The sequence below is a fragment of the Periplaneta americana genome, chromosome 9 (genome assembly GCF_040183065.1).
Source record: "Periplaneta americana isolate PAMFEO1 chromosome 9, P.americana_PAMFEO1_priV1, whole genome shotgun sequence".
NCBI classification, from domain to species: Eukaryota; Metazoa; Arthropoda; class Insecta; order Blattodea; family Blattidae; genus Periplaneta; species Periplaneta americana.
In genome coordinates this window covers 153,760,314-153,786,910 of record NC_091125.1, presented here as the reverse complement: position 1 = coordinate 153,786,910, position 26,597 = coordinate 153,760,314, and the positions used below count along the sequence as shown (strand labels likewise).

The window sequence follows — 26,597 nt, the reverse complement described above, 5'->3', positions numbered from 1 at the left end:
ATTCCTAAGGTCAGGATGTCGCTTCTGTTTTAATATTTGTTTTTGTCTTGGAGGTAGCATTTGTGCTGGAATTTTTATTTAGAAGAATATTACAATGATAATAAATAGTGAAAAAATCTGTAGTGTGTGGTAGGAAAGATGGTAACTTCATTGACTTCTTATCTATGAGGTACGACATTGCAGTACCACCTGCTCCAACACATCCATGCATCTGATGGCTGCTTATGCCAAATAGCTTATACTGCCTGCTCAGTCCATGGTCAAACATGTAACATGAATAGGAAAAAATTCCGCTAGATAGCAGCTCTTAACAGCCTGAAGTCTCTTGTGGTTATAGACACAGTCTAGTATACAGGGTGTATCTAAATCGGTGTCAAATATTTCGGGGACGTGTTCCTAACATCAAAACAATTAAAAAAGTTAATAAGAACATGGGCCTGAAAACCATTCATTAGGGAGTTATTAAAGGATTTGTCCCTTCATTGACCGCTGATTGTTTGATGGTTTTTTGTTTGTTTGTATTTTGTAGAGCAAAGAAATCAGAAGAAAATGTATTCTGTAAGTGAACAGAACGAAATGATTTGCATCATTTAATTGATGATGTGCTTCTGGACGTCATCCAACGAAGTGTTTTAACACGATGCTGCTCCAGCTCATTTCAGTCTGATAGTTCGTAATTTTTTTAATGATCGATTTCCCCAAAGATATATTGGTCGAAGGGGATTCATTGCATGGCCTGCTCGATCGCCTGATTTGAATCCAATGGATTTCTTAGTCTGAGGACATTTAAAGTCCCTGGTTTATGCGACTCCTGTACTTAATGTTGATATTCTGAGAGCGTATCCAAACTGGATTTCACGAAATACGAAACACTCCAGGAATGTTCAACAGAGTACGCCAGAGCATGTAATGCAGGTTTAGGGGACACATCGAAGCAGGAGGAAGCCGCTCCGAGCAATTTTTGTAACATTAATTTTTGTCTTGTAACTCTGAAATAAATTATTTTGAGACCAATGTTTATATGAACTTTTTGTAATGTTTTGGTATTAGGAACATGTCCCCGAAATATTTGACACCAATTTAGATACACCTTGTATACAATTACGAAACTTGAGTTGTGAGGTTGCTAGGAACAATAGACTGTGCAGGTGCTATTTCGCAATGTCTGTAATGAGGCAATAGTAGCGATCCTAGTGGTTAGCAACTATCTATGGATGCATATTATTACATATTGAGCTTCGTGACTGTATATACTAGACTGATATAGATCGTATGCTTTATGTTTACATTATGTGATTAAAATATTACTTTGTTTTGCGACTCTAATAGCTTCATTAAGCCATTATATTCTTTGCTCTTAAAACAAAAGAAAATACAACTAGACATGTATAAACAAAATTCAAAATCTGAAAACCAATGAGTTGCTCAGTTATAAAACTCCTATGTGACAGAATTAAAAACAGTTTTAAAACTAAAATTACAAATTAACTACAAGGAGGACATTTTATGGAACTTGTAAGGTTAATTAATTATTTTTATTTTTAAAAAACTGCAGGAGACCATGCTCTGTTCATATGCTGGAAGGTTTTGGTAATTTACAAAAAAAAAAAAAAAAAAAAAAAAATAGTAATAATAATAATAATAATAATAATAATAATAATAATAATAATAATAATAATAATAATATTTCAGTAGGGACTTTTGCAACTAGGCAGTTCAATAAAAAAAATGAACTAGTGCCTCAGAAACTTACAGCTTCAGTACTTTCTGAAAAAGGGTTTCTTCTAGCAAGAAAACCGGAAAATTTTTCCTGTGTGGAACTTCCCTACATTACTAAATGAGCCTTTCAGAGCAAAAGTGGTGTAAGTCAAAATTGGGTAATGAGGTTTAAAGTAAAAATTCTGCAAAATACAGCGCAAAGTAACAATTAATATATCCTTCTTGCTATCCACTGACTACTAATAGTTTAAATAAATTATATATTAATTGCTACTTTGCGCTATATTTTACAGAATGTTTACTTTAACTCTCATTACCCATTTTTGACTTACACCACTTCTGCTCTGAACAGCTCAAATAGAGATTTCACGAATTTATCCACAATTTTCCTCAAACATTTCATTAATCTTTAACAGGATCCATTCTTTCATTAAGGTGCATTCTTCTACATAATTCATGTGAATTGGAACTGTGACCACTAGTTTATATTTTAAATTTACTATTTTTTGTTGGTTATAAAATATGTATTTTGATGCCAACTATAACCCTAATATACCTCAGGGTGAAAGAGGGTTTATTAAATTGGATAGTAAAAAAAAAGTTTCTGACACAAGTTTCTGATGATTATTCTGATTCTGACACTTCAGTATGTTACACTGACACAAAGCGGGGCACAAAGTAGGTAGAACAACGGTTTTTTTTTTTATAGTTTGAAGCACAGTCTAGTATATAGAGTTAGGAAGCTTGAGTTGTTGAGGGTACTACGTGTACTGGTCTTATTTCGCATTGTATGTGCTGAGGCGATAGTAGCGATCCTAGTGGTTAGCAACTTTCTATGGATGCATATTCCCTACTTATTGAGCTTCGTGATTGTATATACTAGACTGTGGTTTGAAGCAGGCATATAGATGAGCTGGTTGGTGCTGCACCTGCTGTTGAAATTTGGAAATATGCTGTTTCAGTGAAAGCATTGTTAAAATTACCTTATGAGCAGGCAGTATAAGCAGCCAACAGATGCATTCGAGCAGGCAGTGCATTGCAGATAAAACATGGTGCAACAGAGATCAGAGTGGTTAATCATTATTTATTTATAAGCCATGGTATCATTTGATTTATGGTATTTATGAGAGGTACAATAAGATATGTTAAACTACGGTACGTATTTTGTCAAGTAATTTCTTAATAATAGGTTCCTCCATTGTTGGAAATGAATTTAAGATCCTTACATAAGTCACTTTTGGTGAGTTTACTGTATAATTTGTTTCAACTGATTTGGTTTGGATTTGTTGAGTGTCAAATTGACATTATTTTAATTATTGCTATTTACTGTAATGACAGGTCGTGTTGACTTTTGCAGTTTTTTGTGGACTGGACAGCCTTCATAACTTGCTGTATGCTGACCTTCACAGTTTACACATATTGGTGGAACTGCTTTAGGAACTTCTTTATATTTAGCAGTTTCATGGTTTTTTTTTGTCACATTGACACAGCAAGGTTTTTAGAATGACCATACTGTTCATTACATTTTTGTATTTTCATTGTTTGTATATTTGAAACTGCTTATTTACATCAATAATTAATTAAGAAGGGTTAAAAGAAAGATCTGTAGTGCTGAATAATTTGAATATTTTCTAATCCTTTGTGTTTGAAACCAGATATGTTAAAATATTTCTTTTTTCATTTTGTATGATTCTCCGATAACTACGTCGTAATATAATACTATTAAAATATTTCTGTTTTTATAGTTTTATTTACTGTTATAATTATATAATTACATTAGACGTATCGGGTAGACATTTGGTTTTTAATACCATATTGAAGTTTACTAAATATTTCCAAAATTGATTTGTGAAGGTTGTTATTAAATAAATTTCCCTGTTCGTGTTTGACAATTTTCTGTCGTTAGCTTGGTTATACTGATGAACCGTATTTGTTTTGTTCTCCATTATTAAAAAAAGAAAAAAAAAATTGGAAAACTTATTCCAAGATACATAATATGAATGGCTAGCCGAAAGAGCAAGAAAGTGAATAATGAGGCAGAAATCGGAAAACCTGAATTGCATAATCATACATCTGGACACAGATTTTCCGATGACGGCACCGTGACGTATTTCTGGTAATGCTGAATGGTTATAGTCTACTTTGATTCATAGGCTTATGGTATAAAAATATGGTTAATGGCGTATAGATGTTTCATTTAAGCCATTTTATACATAAATAAAGCGGTGTATTTAATCGAGTAGAAATATGACTCGGTCTCTAACTCACGTTAATTTAATGGTGAGCCACTGAAACGTGTAGGTGTCTTCATGAATAGATTTAATAAAATGATTAAAATACAGAACAGCCGTATTAAATTATCATTGGGTTTTTCTGTGAATTCATATGTTGGGTCATTAAGGTTACGTGACAATCCTCACACTCTCTAGGGCAGCGGTCATCAGCACAGTACGCCCTCGGGCTATTGTCTCTACCCACGGATAATAGAAAAGAGTACGCATGGAAAGTGGGCCTGTCATCCACTTGTGTCATTTTTGCGCGAAGCACAATATCCTTATCAAACCCTACCCGACTTCATCATTATAGACTATTTATTTTATTCAAATCAAGCTTTCGGGTATAACTCCCTGTAAAGTTAATTTAAATAATTTCGAGGGAAAAATTGTTCCGGGGCCAGGTACGGTATAGCTACGGTATAGCGGTCCATGGTAGTCCTGTATATATTCATTAATAGTTTTCTGCCCAAGGGTAGATCCTTGACAGCATCTTCATCTCTCTCTTCCTCCTATAAATCAGTGTATAAAAACTATAGTGTTTTCGTAAAAGACAAGTATTTTCCCTGGACCAAACATACAATTCAAATAGAGTAAAAATCAGTATTCTACTGTGGATCAAATTTGTATTAAAATTGCTTAAAGTACACATTACTATGGATTGCTATAGCTGTTTCCAGTGGACTATTTATCAGCAAGGGTGAGAACGAATGAGGGAGAGAGAAGGAAACCAAATTTTTTCTGGTAAGAACGGCAGAGTGAACGTCAAGCCTAATATACATTTGTTCGGTACAAGGTAATCAATCTTCTTAATGTATCCAGCTGTTTGCTGACAACATAAAGTCCACTATAGTCCACTGTAGTCTATTCAGTTGTTTTTCACGAGAAATGAGGGATATTTTGATCGGTGTTCATTATAGATGCCTGTTGCTAGTAGCCAGAGGTGGGGTGTAGTCAATATATACTGCAGGGCTGTGTCTTCGGCAACTGGTAGTGATGATTTTAATTTACTTCTTTTGTGGTTTATGGGTGGACAGTATATAAGAATGTGTTCCAGATCTTCATCATGATTATTACACCACAGACAAGTAGGATTATCAGAAATGTGAAATCGGTGTAGCTACAATTGAGTGACAATGTGACCTGTTCTGGCTCTTGTTAAAAATGTTTGAACTTGTCTGATTTCCAGGTCATTTGGTTTCTTTTGTACAGACTGTAAAATTTTTCCTTTGTCAGAAGAGAGCCAATTGTTGAGCCATAGGTTTGTAAAATGAGACTTTACTGAAGCAAAAGCATTCGGTACAAGGTAAATATTAATATAGTGAGACATTTGACTTTATTATGAAATTAAATTGATAGTGCTGCCAAATTACTTAGGTACTTACACAGACTCTGTAACTTGAAATGAGTTAAGATAGATTACACTATTAGGTTAATTTTTTTCGACTTGTGTCATCATATTGTCACACTACAATGGCGTTGTGAGTTCTGTGAAAGGTATTCAGCAGAAGTGTAAGATACGAAGTTAAAATTTGTGTATTATTTTTGACACAGTTAGTGTGGGGAATTTTCGTGACAGGTAGCCCTGAGGTGTGTGACAGATAGACTCGATGTCTGTGGCAAATAGTTCCAAGGTCTGTGACAGGTAGCCCTGAGGTGTGTGATGGTTAGACTCGATGTCTGTGGCAAATAGTCCCGAGGTCTGTTATAGGTAGTCCTGAGGTGTGTGATGGTTAGACTCGATGTCTGTGGCAAATAGACCCGAGATCTGTTACAGGTAGCCCTGAGGTGTGTGATGGTTAGACTCGATGTCTGTGGCAAATAGTCCCGAGGTCTGTTATAGGTAGTCCTGAGGTGTGTGATGGTTAGACTCGATGTCTGTGGCAAATAGACCCGAGATCTGTTACAGGTAGCCCTGAGGTGTGTGATGGTTAGACTCGATGTCTGTGGCAAATAGTCCCGAGGTCTGTTACAGGTAGTCCTGAGGTGTGTGATGGTTAGACTCGATGTCTGTGGCAAATAGACCCGAGATCTGTTACAGGTAGCCCTGAGGTGTGTGATGGTTAGACTCGATGTCTGTGGCAAATAGTCCCGAGGTCTGTTATAGGTAGTCCTGAGGTGTGTGATGGTTAGACTCGATGTCTGTGGCAAATAGACCCGAGATCTGTTACAGGTAGCCCTGAGGTGTGTGATGGTTAGACTCGATGTCTGTGGCAAATAGTCCCGAGGTCTGTTACAGGTAGTCCTGAGGTGTGTGATGGTTAGACTCGATGTCTGTGGCAAATAGACCCGAGATCTGTTACAGGTAGCCCTGAGGTGTGTGATGGTTAGACTCGATGTCTGTGGCAAATAGTCCCGAGGTCTGTTACAGGTAGTCCTGAGGTGTGTGATGGTTAGACTCGATGTCTGTGGCAAATAGTCCCGAGGTCTGTTACAGGTAGTCCTGAGGTGTGTGACAGACTCGATGTCTGTGGCAAATAGTCCCGAGGTCTGTTACAGGTAGCCCTGAGGTGTGTGATGGTTAGACTCGATGTCTGTGGCAAATAGTCCCGAGGTCTGTTACAGGTAGCCCTGAGGTGTGTGATGGTTAGACTCGATGTCTGTGGCAAATAGTCCCGAGGTCTGTTACAGGTAGTCCTGAGGTGTGTGATGGTTAGACTCGATGTCTGTGGCAAATAGTCCCGAGGTCTGTTACAGGTAGTCCTGAGGTGTGTGACAGACTCGATGTCTGTGGCAAATAGTCCCGAGGTCTGTTACAGGTAGCCCTGAGGTGTGTGATGGTTAGACTCGATGTCTGTGGCAAATAGTCCCGAGGTCTGTGACAGGTAGCCCTGAGGTGTGTGATGGTTAGACTCGATGTCTGTGGCAAATAGTCCCGAGGTCTGTTATAGGTAGTCCTGAGGTGTGTGATGGTTAGACTCGATGTCTGTGGCAAATAGACCCGAGATCTGTTACAGGTAGCCCTGAGGTGTGTGATGGTTAGACTCGATGTCTGTGGCAAATAGTCCCGAGGTCTGTTACAGGTAGCCCTGAGGTGTGTGATGGTTAGACTCGATGTCTGTGGCAAATAGTCCCGAGGTCTGTGACAGGTAGTCCTGAGGTGTGTGACAGACTCGATGTCTGAGGCAAATAGTTCCAAGGTCTGTGACAGGTAGCCCTGAGGTGTGTGATGGTTAGACTCGATGTCTGTGGCAAATAGACCCGAGATCTGTTACAGGTAGCCCTGAGGTGTGTGATGGTTAGACTCGATGTCTGTGGCAAATAGTCCCGAGGTCTGTTACAGGTAGTCCTGAGGTGTGTGATGGTTAGACTCGATGTCTGTGGCAAATAGTCCCGAGGTCTGTTACAGGTAGTCCTGAGGTGTGTGATGGTTAGACTCGATGTCTGTGGCAAATAGACCCGAGATCTGTTACAGGTAGCCCTGAGGTGTGTGATGGTTAGACTCGATGTCTGTGGCAAATAGTCCCGAGGTCTGTTATAGGTAGTCCTGAGGTGTGTGATGGTTAGACTCGATGTCTGTGGCAAATAGACCCGAGATCTGTTACAGGTAGCCCTGAGGTGTGTGATGGTTAGACTCGATGTCTGTGGCAAATAGTCCCGAGGTCTGTTACAGGTAGTCCTGAGGTGTGTGATGGTTAGACTCGATGTCTGTGGCAAATAGACCCGAGATCTGTTACAGGTAGCCCTGAGGTGTGTGATGGTTAGACTCGATGTCTGTGGCAAATAGTCCCGAGGTCTGTTACAGGTAGTCCTGAGGTGTGTGATGGTTAGACTCGATGTCTGTGGCAAATAGTCCCGAGGTCTGTTACAGGTAGTCCTGAGGTGTGTGATGGTTAGACTCGATGTCTGTGGCAAATAGACCCGAGATCTGTTACAGGTAGCCCTGAGGTGTGTGATGGTTAGACTCGATGTCTGTGGCAAATAGTCCCGAGGTCTGTTACAGGTAGTCCTGAGGTGTGTGATGGTTAGACTCGATGTCTGTGGCAAATAGACCCGAGATCTGTTACAGGTAGCCCTGAGGTGTGTGATGATTAGACTCGATGTCTGTGGCAAATAGTCCCGAGGTCTGTTACAGGTAGTCCTGAGGTGTGTGATGGTTAGACTCGATGTCTGTGGCAAATAGACCCGAGATCTGTTACAGGTAGCCCTGAGGTGTGTGATGGTTAGACTCGATGTCTGTGGCAAATAGTCCCGAGGTCTGTTATAGGTAGTCCTGAGGTGTGTGATGGTTAGACCCGATGTCTGTGGCAAATAGACCCGAGATCTGTTACAGGTAGCCCTGAGGTGTGTGATGGTTAGACTCGATGTCTGTGGCAAATAGTCCCGAGGTCTGTTATAGGTAGTCCTGAGGTGTGTGATGGTTAGACTCGATGTCTGTGGCAAATAGACCCGAGATCTGTTACAGGTAGCCCTGAGGTGTGTGATGGTTAGACTCGATGTCTGTGGCAAATAGTCCCGAGGTCTGTTACAGGTAGCCCTGAGGTGTGTGATGGTTAGACTCGATGTCTGTGGCAAATAGTCCCGAGGTCTGTGACAGGTAGTCCTGAGGTGTGTGACAGACTCGATGTCTGAGGCAAATAGTTCCAAGGTCTGTGACAGGTAGCCCTGAGGTGTGTGATGGTTAGACTCAATGTCTGTGGCAAATAGTCCCGAGGTCTGTTACAGGTAGCCCTGAGGTGTGTGACAGACTTGATGTCTGTGGCAAATAGTCCCGAGGTCTGTTACAGGTAGCCCTGAGGTGTGTGACAGATAGACTGGATGTCTGTGGCAAATAGTCCCGAGGTCTGTGACAGGTAGTCCTGAGGTGTGTGACAGACTCGATGTCTGTGGCAAATTGTTCCAAGGCCTGTGACAGGTAGCCCTGAGGTGTGTGATGCTTAGACTGGATGTCTGTGGCAAATAGTTCCAAGGTCTGTGACAGGTAGCCCTGAGGTGTGTGATGGTTAGACTCGATGTCTGTGGCAAATAGTCCCGAGGTCTGTTACAGGTAGCCCCCGAGGTGTGTGACAGATAGACTGTGGCAAATAGTCCCGAGGACTGTGACAGGTAGAGCCCTGAGGTGTGTGACAGACTTGATGTCTGTGACAAATAGTCCTGAGGTCTGTGACAGGTAGAGCCCTGAGGTGTGTGACAGACTTGATGTCTGTGACAAATAGTCCTGAGGTCTGTGACAGGTAGAGCCCTGAGGTGTGTGACAGACTTGATGTCTGTGACAAATAGTCCTGAGGTCTGTGACAGGTAGAGCCCTGAGGTGTGTGACAGACTTGATGTCTGTGACAAATAGTCCTGAGGTCTGTGACAGGTAGAGCCCTAAGGTGTGTGACAGACTTGATGTCTGTGACAAATAGTCCAGAGGTCTGTGACAGGTAGACCAAGGTCTGTGAGAGTTCTAAGGTGCGTAAAAACAAGTAGACTGAATTTGTGACAAGTTTATTTAAGATTTTATGAGGGGTTAGCTAAGTGACAAGCCGAGGTCTGTGACAAGTAGGCTGAAGTACACCTCTTATCTAGAATAGCATTCTTGAAGTGGGTAGCCGAAAGTCACCAGATAATGTGGAAGTGGCTTTAGTAGAGTAGTCCTCTTTAAGAATTCATAACATGGTATCGGGGGAAGTTTTTCATGAATATGTGCTGTGCAAAATGTGCCTTCTATCGCTTCTTAAAATGCACAAATACTTAATCACGTTTCGGAATATGCTCTGTATAGGTTGACACAGTGCTACAAAAGCGGCATAATGTCCCAACTTTCATTATGGCGTATTAATCCTCCTCCTGGACGAATTCTTCCTGTATAAGTTAATAAACGACAGTGTTTAGATTGAGTGGGTGGACATACATAGCTCTCACAATGTCACTGCTTCATTATTGAAATGTTATTTTCTGGATTTTCTCTATTTTAGGCGAGCTCATACACTAACAGTGCTGTTTGTTCTGGTTAGTGTTTTGATTTATGTGGCTGTATTTGAACCTGTCAGAAATGATACATCATATAACACTAAGAGGTAGGTGTCAAAGTTGATATAGACATGGAACTCAAGGTTTTTACATGATGTTGACAAGACATCAGGTGTGAATGCTGTGCTTGTGTTGCAGAGGTCTAGTGGCTTGTGTGTTGGCTTTCATCCTGCTGGGAGTCACTGTCACTCCAGATGGGGTGTTCAAGCGCCCTCACCCTGCAGTCTGGAGGTTCACCTTCTGCTGCAGCATTGTGTATGAACTGGGATTGATCTTCATTCTTTTCCAGGTGATTGCCACACTCTCCATATGTTTATTTATTCTAGAAACATTAAACAAATGTATAGTCAGACCATCGGATCTGTGCCCCTTCAGCACTGTCGTCATTCTTGGAAAAGTTAACGCCTGTACTCACTCCATTCTACCCGCTTTCCTCCCACCACGTTAAACAGCAGGCCACGAACCTTGCCGAATAGGGATGTTGCCAAACTTCCATCAAACGGTGTCATAAATAACTGGTCCTCCGTGCTACAATATTATTTCTTTCAATGAAAATAAATCTTGTATTTCTACATATTTTAAACCTAAATCCCATGTCTCGAATCACTTTCCGTAATTTTTCCCTCCAACCTTGGAAATTATTACTTTTCAGTAATTTATTCAATGTTGAACTTTCCGAACGGCATAAAATTCTTGTCTCTTTCTTCTTAAAATACATTGGTTCATATCATCTACAATAATTAAAAGTTCCCATGGTCTGTTCTTCTCTGGTGATTCTAGCTTTTCATCTTCTGCACAGACTCCCTCTTGTATTTCTACATATTTTAAACCTAAATCCCATGTCTCGAATCACTTTCCGTAGTTTTTCTCACCAACCTTGGAAATTATTACTTTTCAGTAATTTATTCAATGTTGAACTTTCCGAACGGCATAAAATTCTTGTCTCTTTCTTCTTAAAATACATTGGTTCATATCATCTACAATAATTAAAAGTTCCCATGGTCTGTTCTTCTCTGGTGATTCTAGCTTTTCATCTTCTGCACAGACTCCCTCTTGTATTTCTACATATTTTAAACCTAAATCCCATGTCTCGAATCACTTTCCGTAGTTTTTCTCACCAACCTTGGAAATTATTACTTTTCAGTAATTCATTCAATGTTGAAACTTCTTTCTGAACGGCATAAAATTCTTGTCTCTTTCTTCTTAAAATACATCGGTTCATATCATCTACAATAATTAAAAGTTCCCATGGTCTGTTCTTCTCTGGTAATTCTAGCTTTTCATCTCCTGCACAGACTCCCTCTCTCCTGATTTTCTTTATTAGGAGTTCTGACCTGTCTATATAAATTACATAAAATGTTGTATTATTAGTATTAGTTAAGTAAATAATTTTAATACATAATCAATTGAAATAAAATAAGCCTCGCCTGTGATATCAGTTGCTCTTTTCGTTGCCTGATTTATAGGAAACAGATATTGACCTGTTTGTTTCTCTTCATCGCAAGATGCTATTACGTACTTAATAATATTTCTTTCGCCACTCCATGCTACAATGTTCATGTTGAGTTGACAACACTGGACTGCAAGTGCAAATATTGTAAACTGTCCCGCAAGAAGACCAAAATTGTGAGTAGTGGGGGACAGAAAGGGAGAGAGCTAGAAAAGAGAGAGATAGGAATGCAGGGAAAGAAATGAATACCAAGGCTGAGAAGGAATTAGAGTTCAATTCGCATATCTTACGGGGGCACAGATCCGATGGTCCGACTGTAGCTTTCTTTTTCTCTTTCCTGCCCCTCTTCTTCTGCTTTCTCTTTGTCTTTCTTCTCCTACATTCGTGGGGCAGTAGCCTCAAAGTTAGTTCAACCATATTTTGATAATCATTTTGTGGTTCTGATAAGTTAAAATGTCTAATTTTTATTCATATATATATGTACATGAACCAATTACATCTAATAATTTATCAGTAAAATGTAATATTTATTTGACAAACATTTTCGCCTATTTATTGGTGGGCATCTTCAACTTGTTACACATTAAAATTTCTTATGTTTAACCAATGCTTATAAGGGGTAGTGAAATGAATTCTATAATCTCTCCTACTCAAATCCCTTCCTCATCTTCCCGTTGTGCAACCTGTTTTTAATTAATGAAACTCTGGAGACTGAATCACAAAAATGGGGGAAATGTCAGTTCAGCTTGCTGACCTACCTTGGCATGCATAAGCGTCCCCTAAGTAATGAAGAGGGGATAATGTCAGTGGAATTGTCTGACAGTCCTCCTGGGGAGGTCAGTTTGGGGGTTGCATGCAGGTGATATAACCTCCATAACAAAAATATGGTGCCTACATTAAAACAATTTTACTTTTTGCTACACCACTATCCTATATTGGAGATCAAGAGAATTAATGGCTTTATTGCAAAGAACTTGCTTCGGGATATCACTGGATGAGGATTCCATATCTCAAAATACTAATCTAAGTTTCTCAAGTTATTCCTGAAAATTTGTCGATGTTTTTCTGAATCACTCGGTATTTAAATGAACTTTTCGTTTAATTTTTTCATGTATGTATAGTGCATATATTTTATCTTTCCATGCTCGCATGCGAGTAGCTCCTCAGTGCACTGCTTTTTCCAATCTACTTCATGAAAGTGTGGAAAGATAAAATGTATGTACTGTATTTTTTTTAATACTTAAAATGGATCTTAGGAATTTAATTTCTTGTTATACATGTAAGTTGTTTGCTATGAGTAGTTTGTACCATCCTTATGTTTGAAGCAACTGTCCAAAGCACAGATGCAACTTTTTATGCGTTTAATGGAACTTGAAATTGTAATTAATAATATTATTTGATCTAGACAAAGACTGATGCCATCCATCTTCTGAAACACATTGATTCCCGACTTGGAGTTCCATTGGAAGAAAAGAGCTATGGAGGGAACTGTCGTGTGTATGATCAAGACGTACCTGAAGACCCATTTCATAACATATGGGTGAGTTTTAAGTTCAACGAATTATTATACAGAGCAGGCGGAAACTGGATATGAGGCAGTAACAAAATTATATGACTTGTGAGGGACATGAGGAGGGCTTGAAAAAAGCACTTGTCTGCTCGTCTAAGATCAATTAAAAAAATTATGGTTTTTTAATTGTACTTTAGTTCGATCTTGCTGATTGTAACATTTTTGTCTGACTGGTGAGCCACCATAAAAATTTTGAAGTCCTGTACATAATCATCTGTTTAGACAACTCAGTATGTTTGGATAAGTGCTTAACTTTCTAAGGCATAGTACAAATCCTTTGTAATAATCATAGTTATAAAATTGTGAAATAAATAGCTTTTTGGTTGATTGCTGCCTCAGTTTCCTTCATTTTCAAAAAGAGAATTGATCGGCATTATCGTTAGTTGCTCTGGAGTGATTTTTGAATTTAAACATAATTTTTTTTATAAATTCACTACATGCCTGTGATTAAGTAGACCCTATTTACTTGTTATAGTACATATTGAATTAAAATTTTAGCCACTTACTGCTAATAGATGCTAAACCATACCCTACCAAAATTGTTAATATATCTGCAATATTATGGGTATAGGGCTTATACCATTCTTTACCGTCTATAATTTATTTTGAAATTAAATATTTAAAAAATTGTATTTAAGTTCAAGGATTGTTTTAGGGGAAAGATTTACTCTAGAGTAGCCGTTCTCTTTGTATTTTGAGGCTTAAGGTGTCTACACGCATCACTGAAAAATGAGAGAGTTATTTTTACCATTATTTTGCATAGATAAGTACCAACTTCCCTTAAGGATGCCAATATTTCGCAATTCCACAACAAGCTTATGAATACAAAGCAGCAGAAAGACGAAATCTTGGACGACCAAAGAAAACATGGAAAGAGTTCATTTCAATTAATATACTGTAGGTCGGAAAAGAAGATTCTTCTGCGCCATGAAGTGAAGGTAGTGATGATGATGATAATTGGAATATGCATATAGTTATTTATGTGATTTTGTGTAATTACATACAGTTACTTAAAACTTAAGTCATGGAATATGTAAATTAAGTAATACATATTACTTTTTGGAGTCCCGCACCGTGGCATCGTGGTCTAAGGCATGCTGCTTAGGACTCGCGTTACAGAATGCGCGCTGGTTTGAGTACTCATGGGGCAAGAAATTTTCTCATGAAATTTCGACCAGTGTAGGGACTGGTGCTCACCCAGCATCATGATGCACTACGATAGGTAGCGAAAATCCGGTTTTGCAAACCAGCTGTAACGGCTGGGAGGATCATCGTGCTAACCACACGATACCTCCATTCTGGTTGGATGATCGTCTACCTCTGCTTCGGCATGTGGATGTGAGGCCAGCAGCCGGCTGGTCAGTCTTGGTCCTTCATGGGCTGTAGCGCCACGGATTACTTGCATCTCAAAGAAAACGATTGAACAGTAGAAAATATTGAAAATAGTTTTTGAATGAGATGCAACGAATAGATAGTGAAGGAATCTGACGAGAATTACGTTGTAAAAGTGTATGTAGGCCTATAGCATAGGTATATGTTTAAACCCTGCAGTTTGGTACAGGTTTCATTAAACTATATCGACTCATTCAAATGGTAACTAACTTGCAGGACAAGCTGGACTTATTTGTGCCAACCCACTTCTTGGGCTGGTGGCTGAAAACCCTGGTGCTACGAGACTGGTGGCTGTGCACCGTGCTGTCTGTCATGTTTGAGATCTTGGAGTACACCCTGGAGCACCAGCTGCCCAACTTCAGCGAGTGCTGGTGGGACCATGTGAGTTGCAAGTTTTAAGTGGCAGAGCTTTTACATTTTTGTCAGGAAAATTCATATAACTCGCCACTTATCTATCATCGTCTTCTTCTTCTTCTTCTTCTTCTTCTTCATTTTCATCATCATCATCATCATCATCATCATCATCATCATCATCATCATTATTATTATTATTATTATTATTATTATTATTATTATTATTATTACAGTGATGACGTGAATATGTTAATAGAAAATCCACAAACGATTAGGGAAAACGCGGAAATTCTAGTTGAAGCAAGTAAAGCAATAGGGTTGGGAGTAAATCCCGAAAAGACTAAGTATATGATTATGTCTCGTGACCAGAATATTGTACGAAATGGAACTATAAAAATTGGAGATTTATCCTTCGAAGAGGTGGAAAAATTCAAATATCTTGGAGAAACAGTAACAAATATAAATGACACTCGGGAGGAAATTAAATGCAGAATAAACATGGGAAATGCCTGTTATTATTCGGTTGAGAAGCTTTTATCATCTAGTCTTCTGTCAAAAAATCTGAAAGTTAGAATTTATAAAACAGTTATATTACCGGTTGTTCTGTATGGTTGTGAAACTTGGACTCTCACTTTGAGAGAGGAACAGAGATTAAGGGTGTTTGAGAATAAGATGCTTAGGAAAATATTTGGGGCTAAGAGGGATGAAGTTACAGGAGAATGGAGAAAGTTACACAACGCAGAGCTACACGCAATTTATACGTCACCTGACATAATTAGGAACATAAAATCCAGACGTTTGAGATGGACAGGACATGTAGCACGTATGGGCGAATCCAGAAATGCATATAGAGTGTTAGTTGGGAGGCTGGAGGGAAAAAGACCTTTGGGGAGGCCGAGACGTAGATGGGAAGATAATATTAAAATGGATTTGAGTGGGGTAGGATATGATGGTAGAGACTGGATTAATCTTGCTCAGGATAGGGACCAATGGCGGGCTTATGTGAGGGCGGCAATGAACCTCCAGGTTCCTTAAAAGCCAGTAAGTAAGTAAGTATTATTACAGTTTTTTACATTTTTAAAAAGATAGTCATTCCCATTGTAGACCATGGAGTCCTGGAGAATAGTGGGAGGTTAAGGCTCACACCTGTAGAGACAATTGACATAAATGGTAGTAGGGATGTCAGTCCTACGTGTCCGCTGCCTGTACCCTCAAGGAAACATCCTTGGTTCTCATTTAATTTTAATTTCATTTATTGCATTCCATAAATCTTATATTAGCATTGAAGCTTAAAGATGTGGAACAAGTCAAAATTTTACAAGAGTACAATTTTTTGGCAAGATGAAGTGAGGTGAGGCCGAGGACTCGCCCTAGACCACCCGGCATCCACCCCAAAACTGGGGAAAACCTCGGAAAAAAACCAACCAGGCAATCAGACCAAACAGGGATCCACTCCAAGCCTGAGCACAGCTCTAAATCAGCAGGCCAGCGAGTCTGTCAACTGAGCTACGTTGGTGGCTCTACAAAAAATATACAGTAAATAACAATCAGATTATTAAATTTACAAACATAAACAATTATTCATCAGTCGAGCTATACAATATAATACGAACATAGCAAGTAAATTCGTTCAATTTAAAAGTATAAACAATTCAATTAGTTGAGATAAACAAAGTTGATAATACATATCATGCAAATTACTTCATATTACAAGCATAAACAATTCATCAGTCGAACTATATACATTGCTATTCAATTTAAAGCATATACAAAAATATACAATACATAGTGAACAGATTAATTCAACTTCAAGCATACTTTCGTGAAACTATACAAAATTGTGCAATTCATTTCAAGTAGATCAATTCAATTTATAAGCATAAATAATTCATCAGTTGAGCTATACAGACTACTATTCAATTAACAGTATATACAATTCATCAGTTAAGCTATACATTATCGTGTACGACATGCTTTGGCGACATCGTTAAAAACTTTAAATTGGGAGATTCATGAGGAAGTGCATTGTGTATCATCAGATGGTTCTTTCAGACGAGCAGACATTATTGCTATCAATGGACGCTTAAAACGGGCTCTTGTTCTTGACCCTACTATCTGTTTCGAAAGGAACCTAAATCAGGCTACCGAAGTTGATATTGAGAAGAAGTCCATATATGAACCTTGTCTGCCGTATCTTTCTCAAAAGTACAACGTCCCTCTTAAACAATGGTCTGTCATTGGTTTGCTGTTTGGTAGTAGAGGTTTTATTTCCAAATTCACATGGAATTATCTTAAGGAACGTCACATTCCCTTTGATTATGTAATGTCTGTCCTTATAAATATTATCAAGGATTCTCTTCAAATAATACATCATCATCATCTCTATTTCAATTAATCCATTTATATTTGCCTTAAACAATTAACTTTCTTTTTTTTTTCTTTAATGTATCGTATCACATCACATTATATTGTACATGTTTATTGTATTCAGGACCCTTGTGGTCACTCAAATTCTTTGAGCTGATGTCTATAATTTAGAATTTATATATACTCCAATATCTCTCAATTAATATCACTTAATAAAAGAATTGTATTCCAATGGATATCATCCCATTGTGGAATCCTGGGAAACGAGAATGCGGATGCTTTAGCAAAGAAGGGCAGCACTGCTACTTACAAACCTGTTACCAAATCTACGTATTACTCTGTAAAAATATTTATTAAATCTACATACTTAGACTTCAACAAACAAAATTTGATAACACAATCCCAAGGGAAAAAATGGAACTCTCTGCATCAAAATCCACAGTTAATTCCCGATTTACCACGAAAATCGTCTGTAGCTGCATTTAGATTGGCAACAGGCCATGATTGTTTGGCCAAACACCTGCATAGAATTGGAATATATCAGTCCCCTAACTGTCCATTGTGCAACTCAAACCAAGAAATGGATTCGGAACACCTCAAAATCTGTGCTTCAGTGGCTGGTCATGATAATATCTTTGAAAAATATTGGAGTGCAAGAGGTCAAATGACTTTATTGTCAAACGCCTGGCATTAGAAAACAACAACATATATACGTAGTAAACAGATTAATTCCATTTACAAGCAAATTTTAGTTGAGCTATACAAAATTGTACATTTCATATCAAGTAGAATAATTTAATTTACAAGCATAAACAATTCATCAGTGTTTAGAAGGTATGAGTATGTAAAAATTTGGTTAATTCTATTCTAAACCTTTTTTCATGGTCCTTAAGCTTTAAGATAATTAGGCAGTGCACTGAAGACTGTAATATATGAATAGCGAAGTCCTTTCTTGTAACAGCTTAGACTAAGAGGGTAGATGGAAATCTGATTTGTGTTAAACATTTATGTTTTGTTCCTTTACATGAAAAGGATAGGAAGTCCGATACTAGTTAATATGTTTTTTAATGGTTTAATTATAAATATAATATATAATAATATAATGGTCCATATATGATATTTATTATTGGATCATTTCGTACGAATTTATTATTAGATGGTCAGTGGAAATTTTAACAGAATATTGTTGAGAAATTGAGAACAATTTTTTTTTTCCCCTCATTGAGACCATTTTGACACTACAGCACCTAACTTAATCACATGTTTCTTATATATAGAAATATTAGATTTAAATGTAGTATAATTTCTCTGTGACACAAATTCTGCCAGTTTTGGAGCACTGGCAGAAGACACTGGCGGATTTTTTAAACTGCAATGTGTTTCTGGGCTGATAAAGATTAGAAAAATGTGTGCTGCTTAATTATGATAGAACAAGTTATAGGAGGAGAAAAGGTTGAGTATAGAGACAGGAGTATTATGGTGCAATTGTATTTCTTTTTATCTCTGTAGGTTGTTAAAAGTGAGTACGTAAATTTTCTTAAAATCAAATATGTGATGTTATATAGTATAGTTTTTTCCATATAAATTAAATTGAATTTGATGCGTACTTTTTCACTGTAGATAGATGGGATAAATTGTGAAACAGTGAACGCCAGTAGGGGAAGTTATCCCCACCCTCGCCGCTCGGCACCTCGCTCATCTGCTCTCTCTCTCTCTCTACTGTCTCTCTCTACTATCTGCCCCGCTTCGATGGAACACTGCCTACCGTCTAGCATGTATTTCATATTTTAAAACACAACACAATACAACGAAATTGATGTGGGATGCCCTTGAGATGTGCATTAGACAACGTTTGGATCTCGAACTAACACATACTTTGAATAAAACAACACTGGTGGATCACTGCCTGCCACCTCGCACGTATTTTATATTTACGTTTCATATATAAGTTTTTTCCTCGAACTAACACATACTTTGAATAAAACAACACTCACCTGCTAACTTTGCACTGTCCTCGAAGTAACACAATAGTCACTAGAGCCTCGTTTGCTGTAATCAGGACCCGCCACGTGACGGCTCATCACAACATGTCATTCCGTCTGTACTCGAAGCTGGACATGGACACAATGAAGCTCTACCAGCGCGCGTTAACACTTATGCCACCCCCGCAGTCAACCCCTACCAAGCTAAATTCACAAGCCCGCCACTTTCTTCCCACGCTATTCGGTCATTGTCCGAACATAAATAGATTAATTTTCCCTTCTACCACCAACTTGTCTCGGTAGCCGAGAGGTCTAAAGCGTGACCAAAAAGCGTGCATACGTTTCGTTAGGAACATACAAGGATCGAATCCTACCCTCTGCAAAGTCATAAGAAAAAAAAAGAGAGAGAGACATCAAGCAAGGAAGAGAGAAGAAGAGGCTGGAGAGAGAGAAAGAGAGAGACAGGACGAAGTTCCTGTTTTACTTTGTAGATGCCTCATTCAGTCATTTTGTTCCACTTTCCTCTACTAAATGTCACCACCACCCTAAACCCCCTATTTCCACTCTTTCCTGCTAGAGTGTGTGGTAAGCTTGTAGGGGAAAAGTGGAAAGGGGTCGTGGGTGGAGCTTTGCGTTCGCTGTTTTACGATTTGCCCGATAGATGGTAGTAAGTTTCATGCCTTGCAAGATAAATGTTTCTCTTAGTCACCTTTTCTTGCTTTTTTGTTTCATTTGGAAAAGCAATAGAAAGCCTGCATATCAATCACTGGCAAGTTGTTCTGAATAATGCTCGTTCTTTTGGTTGACACAGTGGATAATGGACGCAACAGTGTGTAATGGCCTGGGCATTTATCTGGGCTTGAAGACTTTGCAGTACTTCTCTATGAAGACTTACCACTGGCGGGGACTGTGGAGCATTCCAACTTACAAGTAGGTTAAATGTCTCAGATCACCATTTTGTGTGTATGTGTGTGTACACTTGAGATGCACATCTCCTTATGCAAGTGGTTACTCTTCATAAGAATGACGTACTGTCGAATATCATGTGTTTCAACTTGAAATAGTACATTATGCAACGAGCCTATAATGGTAGTAATTAAGACGCGAGTATGTTTATGAAACGAGCGCAAGCGAGTTTTATAATTTTCATACGAGCGTCTTAATTACCATTATAGTCAAGTTTCATACGACTTTTTATGCTCGACCATATTTCTAACTTGAAATTATTCATACGTATTCATGTTATTCTTATCTGACTGACCTTGTGCAATACCTCGTAAATTGTGAGATGTGTGTAGACGCGAAAGTATTGATTTTTTCCGAGAAACAAATGTCGACATTGACCTTGATATAATCTAGAGAGTAAAACAAACATTAATCGTGATATAACCTTGAAATTGAATTAGACATTGAAAAACGAGATGACAAATTGAATTTATTTGAATATTATTTACAATTAACGCTAATTATTATAGTAACAGAACTGACTTTATTTCAAATATAGGTGATTTATTGATTTATTGTTGCCTTTTGATTGCATATCTGAGAATAATCGATACTTGCGCTTTCATATTGTTACAATGGTATTTTCTGATTGGTGGAACACCTGAACTTCAATGAATAGGTATACTTTAATGAGGTCCATTAAAGGGCTGCTACCAGGTGTATAATTACTACATTTCGGCATGGTCGAGCATAATAGTATATTATGCAACGAGCCTATAATGAAGGTAATTAAGAAGCGAGTATGGATATTTATGAAATTGAGCGCAAGCGAGTTTCATAATTTTCATATGAGCTTCTTAATTACCATTATAGGCGAGTTTCATACGACTTTTTATGCTCGACCATATTTCTAACTTGATATTATTAATTTTCTTTGTATCTGACCTTGGCCAATGTCCTGTATGTTGTGAGATGTGCGCAGACGCGAAAGTATTGATTTTTTCTGAGGAACAAATGTTCACATTGACCTTGCTAGGCCATAAGAACCTACAGAGATAACATTAAAATTAAATTAGACATTGAAAAACGAGATGACAAATTGAATTTATTTGAGTATTATTTACAATTAACGCTAATTATTATAGTAACAGAACATAACCTTCTGCGACAGTATTGGATTTCCAGCCTCTGTGACTTTTCGCTAATTCTCTTTCGATTGCATATCCGAGAATAATCGATACTTGCGGTTTTATAACGGTAGAAAGCTGACCTGTCATTGGCTGAACAGTTGTAACCTGAGTCGTCATTGGCTGAAAGACCTGACCTTTAATGAGTAGGTGTACTTTAATGAGGTCCATTAAAGGTCTGCTGCCAGGTGTATAATTACTACATTTCAGCATGGTCGAGCATAAACATTTTTTTACAATTAATGTTTTTTGTTAACACTTATATGGGGAATATAAATATCAAGATATTGTGGTTCAAACACGGCTATGTATTACACAACTGCCTTGAATGGGTCTCCACTTGTTCTGCACTGTAGTCAGCACATTTCTGGAATCTTTTCCATGTGGTCCACAGAGCCCGGTTGCACATTTTGGGAGGAATTATTGCAATGCTCTCCGTTATTCTCTCTTGCAGATCTTGCATATTATATGGCTTGGTTGCATAGACTCTATCTTTCAGCATACCTCACAGCCAGAAGTCGCAGGATGTAAGATCTGGTGAACCTGCTGGTCATTGCAGGGGTCCCATTCTACCAATCCATCATCGTTGAAATGTCGTGTCAAGATACGTATGGACAGCCCGAGCAAAATGCGGTGGAGCACCATCCATCTGAATGTAACCATTTTGCAGGAATTGTAATGGTAGGTGGTCCTCTACGTAGTCTTGCATCATAACCATAATGTCAGCACCAGTAATGGTGTCATTTGGGAAGAAGTTTGGACCATACTACCTTTGCTGCAGTGATCGCGCACTGGACATTGATTTTACGACTGGCCCTTTTGTGTTCACGCACAACTCGGGGATTTTCCGTTCCCCAGATGATACAGTTATGTCTGTTCACGTGTCCACTGACATGAAAACGTGCCTCGTTGCTGAATGCCACTTGTCATAATTATAAACATAATCACCCATATAAGTGTTAACATTTTTTTAATCACTCTGTATAATATAAGGTTTATTTTCAATCTTATAACTAACCTATTTCGATTACATGAACACGTAATATTTTACATGTTAAGTATCAATATAATATTTGTATTAACATTTTTGCCTGGTATGGCATCTTAGCATACAGTTTTGGCAATACAGTATCTACTTTATCGTAATAGTTTAATCTATAATACACCGTGGTTACAAATATTTGATGATTTCAGAAGACTATATTTTCACCAATATTGAACATAAATACATGATCTTACCACCATTTGAAAGAGGGAAGTTTGAAGTTTTATACTGACTTTAGATGCACACGATGCGAGCCCCACGTGTAACACGGCAGACGTCCAGGTGTGATCCCATTCTTGCCAAACCCTCTCAAGCATATCTTTTGTGATGTTCCTGATTGCTGTGTTAATGAGCCAAAGATCAATTCGTGCACTCAGTAAAGTACTGTCATATGTCGAAAATCACATATTACTTTCGTAAATTATTTCCAACACTGTTTTACTAGTTGAAGGTACGAAATTCTTATAATAAAATAGTAAATTATGAAAAGTTTGGTGCCTTACTTACTTACTGGCTTTTAAGGAACCCGGAGGTTCATTGCCGCCCTCACATAAGCCCGCCATAGGTCCCTATCCTGAGCAAGATCAATCCAGTCTCTATCATCATATCCCACCTCCCTCAAATCCATTTTAATATTATCTTCCCATCTACGTCTCGGCCTCCCCAAAGGTCTTCTTCACTCTATATGCATTTCTGGATTCGCCCACACGAGCTACATGCCCTGCCCATCTCAAACGTCTGGATTTAATGTTCCTAATTATGTCAGGTGAAGAATACAATGCGTGCAGTTCTGTGTTGTGTAACTTTCTCCATTCTCCTGTAACTTCATCCTTCTTAGCCCCAAATATTTTCCTAAGCACCTTATTCTCGAACACCCTTAACCTATGTTCCTCTCTCAAAGCGGGAGTCCAAGTTTCACAACCATACAGAACAACCGGTAATATAACTGTTTTATAAATTCTAACTTTCAGATTTTTTGACAGCAGACTGGATGATGAAAACTTCTCAACCGAATAATAACAGGCATTTCCCATATATATTCTGTGTTTAATTTCCTCCCGAGTATCATTTATGTTTGTTACTATTATTCCCAGGTATTTGACTTTTTCCACCTCTTCAAAGGATAAATTTCCAATTTTTATATTTCCATTCCGTACAATATTCTCGTCATGAGACATAATGATATACTTTGTCTTTTCGGGATTTACTTCCAAACCTATCTCTTTACTTGCTTTAAGTAAAATTCCCATGTTTTCCCTAATCGTTTGTGGATTTTCTCCTATTTATTAAAATGTATTAAAATATTTTTACAGCAATATTTTACCAGGAAATAACATATCTTTGCAAATCACAATTTTCAAGTTAAGACACTATTTCACTGGGAGTGCGAATTGACTGTAGAAATTGTATATTATATTCGACTAAATAAAAATAATTTAAATATTTTTATTTACTTCTTATAGTCTATTTCTTTTATTAATTTGTCAAATGTGAAATTCAGTGCTTATTATAGATAATAAGTTTTATTATTATGATTTTGATTAATATTGTCGTCGTTCTGTGAATCCCACCCAGTACTTGTTTACAGTACATACACTGTTTGATAGAGCTTGATAAGTTCAGATTTGTTATCTGACACAACATTTGGAAATGTTAACATTCCTAATATACAGTACATAAATTTTATTAATGAAATTTTGTACATCACTTAAAATTATTTGACAATTTTTCTAGGGGAAAGCTGAAGAGATTGGTAGCACAGTTTGGTCCTTATTCGTGGATTGATTATGATTGGAGATCGACATCTAGTCTGGGCCGTTGGATCTCCACACTGGGCATCATCTTTGTGGTATGTTTACAGTGCTTTTATTGTGGATATTGTACTCTCTTTGATAGTACACGAAGAAAATAACAATTTAAACATTTTTGTGTGTGCATGCTTGCGTGCACCTGCAGAGAACAGCTTTGTAATGTATATTACATTTGTGATTGATTGTGGTGGTTTGCTCTGTTTTTGCTGAGTGTAATTTTAGTTTGTTTCGGATGTTCTCAGTTTCTGCTGGCTGAGCTGAACACGTTCTACCTAAAATTCGTGATGTGGGTGCCACCAGAGCATTATCTGAATCTCGTCAGGCTGTTCCTGATCTTATTCTGGGGCGCAGTGTCAATGAGAGAGGTGTTTCAGTATCTTGATGACCCGTAAGTACTGTGCTTTTGGTTACATTCATATTTAATAGCTAATAGGTGTAGAGATGCTATGAACATGGTCCCATTATCATAACTCTGTCTTGCAATTTGCTGTTTGCTGCTTATTATCAAAGAGTCTGTCTGTTAAGTGATGTGCTTCGAAGAAGTCCATAAGTGTTGCCTTGTAAATTTTCTCCTCTTACCTAATTCATAATCATGAAAAAGTGTTGTTGTTGTTGTTTTCTAATGCCAGGCATTTGACAATAAAGTCATTTGACCTCTTGCACTCCAATATTTTTCAAAGATATTGTCATGGTTAGCCACTGACGCACAGATTTTGAGATGTTCTGAATCCATTTTTTGATTTGAAATCATGAAAAAGTAAAAGTATGGTTTATTTGATGACGCTCGCAATTGCTGAGGTTATATCAGTGTCGCCAGTGTGCTGGAATTTTGTTCCGCAGGAGTTCTTTTATTGTGCAACTCAAACCAAGAAATGGATTCGGAACACCTCAAAATCTGTGCTTCATTGGCTGACCATGATAATATCTTTAAAATATATTGGAGTGCAAGAGGTCAAATGACTTCATTGTCAAACGCCTGGCATTAGAAAACAACAACAACATGCCAGTAAATCTACTGACATGAGCCTGTCACATTTAAACACACTTAAATGCCATCGACCTTTACCGGGATCGAACCTGCAACCTCGACATAGAAGGCCAGCGCTATACCGATTATGCTGCTGAGGCCGACATCATAATCATGAATGCTGTAAGGCATTGAAATTAAATAAACATTATCATAATGATAGCAGTGTAGGAGGATGATGATGATGATGATGATGATGATGATCTTCATTACCACCACTATCACTACAGTCACAGTTGCCACCACCACTACCACCATCACTGCTACCTACACTGTTACCACCATTGGTACCTCCACCATTGTCATAATCACTGATTCCACCAGTATAATTAAAACTGCCACCACTGCCAGTTCTTCAATATTCCTACTACCATTATCATTTTATTCATGGTGGTGTCCACCGCTGTGGAGTAACGGTTAGTCTGCCTGACTGTGAAACGAGCAGGCCTGGGTTCAGATTCTGGTTGGGACATGTTACCTTCTTGAGGTTTTTTCCGGGATTTTCCCTCAACCCATTAAGAGTAAATGCTGGGTAACTTTCGGCATTGGACCCTGAACTCATTTCGCTGGCATTATCACCTTCAGCTTACTCAGATGCTAGATAACTGTAGCACTTGATAATGCGTCGTAAGATAACTAATTCTTCACGGTAATAGCAACAAAGTTGGTGATATTGACGGTATAGGTTCATAGTACAGTAGAACCCCGATTTTAGGTGACATCCATTTAATGTTTTTCGACATTTAATGTTGTTGTTGTTGATCTAGATTCATTTTCCAGGCTGAGAGGCCGTGGTCTATTGGTAGGTTTTATACCAGATGTTTCGTCTGCAACTGCGGCAGACATCTTCAGTGGAGTGGTATCCAAGGTCGCAAGACTCTTCTCGGCGTACCTGAGGCAACTGATCCTGTGGCTGGTTGTGCGGGCGTATTTATAGTGCGACTAGTGGGCCGAGGCCTGTTGTCGCTGCGGTCCGCGCCGCTTTGTTCGCTGCTCCCATTCTGGGTTCCGTCCTTTTGTTGTAGTGGCTTCTTATCTGTTCTGTTTAGGACCGGGTACCAACACTTGTTCATAGGTTCATAGGTTGTTGTTGTTGTTGTTATTTTCTAATGCCAGGCGTTTGACAGTAAAGTCATTTGACCTCTTGCACTCCAATATTTTTCAAAGGTATTATCATGGCCAGCCACTGAAGCACAGATTTTGAGGTGTTCCGAATCCATTTCTTGGTTTGAGTTGCACAATGGGCAGTTAGGAGACTGATATATTCCAATTCTATGCAGGTGTTTGGGCAAACAATCATGGTCTGTTGCCAATCTAAATGCAGCTACAGACGATTTTCGTGGTAAATCGGGAATTAACTGTGGATTATGACGCAGAGTCCATTTTTTCCCTTGAGATTGTGTTATCAAATTTTGTTTGTTGAAGTCTAAGTATGTAGATTTAATAAATCTTAATTAAATCGACATTTAATGTTAAATTTTGACTGGCTCTACAGCCCAGTGTGGACCTTGGCCTCTTCT

At 38.3% G+C, this 26,597-nt stretch overlaps 1 protein-coding gene across 2 annotated transcripts in view; it reads left to right on the top strand.

Moving 5' to 3' along the window:
• The first annotated feature begins 3,678 nt into the window (after positions 1–3,678).
• Positions 3,679–26,597, top strand: part of LOC138706620 (phosphatidylserine synthase 2-like) — a 34,955-nt gene continuing 12,036 nt past the window's right edge. For both annotated transcript variants that reach the window (XM_069836135.1, XM_069836136.1), the window contains exons 1-8: positions 3,679–3,835; positions 9,893–9,994; positions 10,086–10,236; positions 12,803–12,937; positions 14,576–14,740; positions 19,874–19,992; positions 23,974–24,088; positions 24,293–24,438. In XM_069836135.1, the coding sequence (XP_069692236.1) occupies positions 3,720–3,835; positions 9,893–9,994; positions 10,086–10,236; positions 12,803–12,937; positions 14,576–14,740; positions 19,874–19,992; positions 23,974–24,088; positions 24,293–24,438 (1,049 nt within the window). In that variant the 5' untranslated portion in view covers positions 3,679–3,719. The remainder of the gene's footprint in view (positions 3,836–9,892; positions 9,995–10,085; positions 10,237–12,802; positions 12,938–14,575; positions 14,741–19,873; positions 19,993–23,973; positions 24,089–24,292; positions 24,439–26,597) is intronic.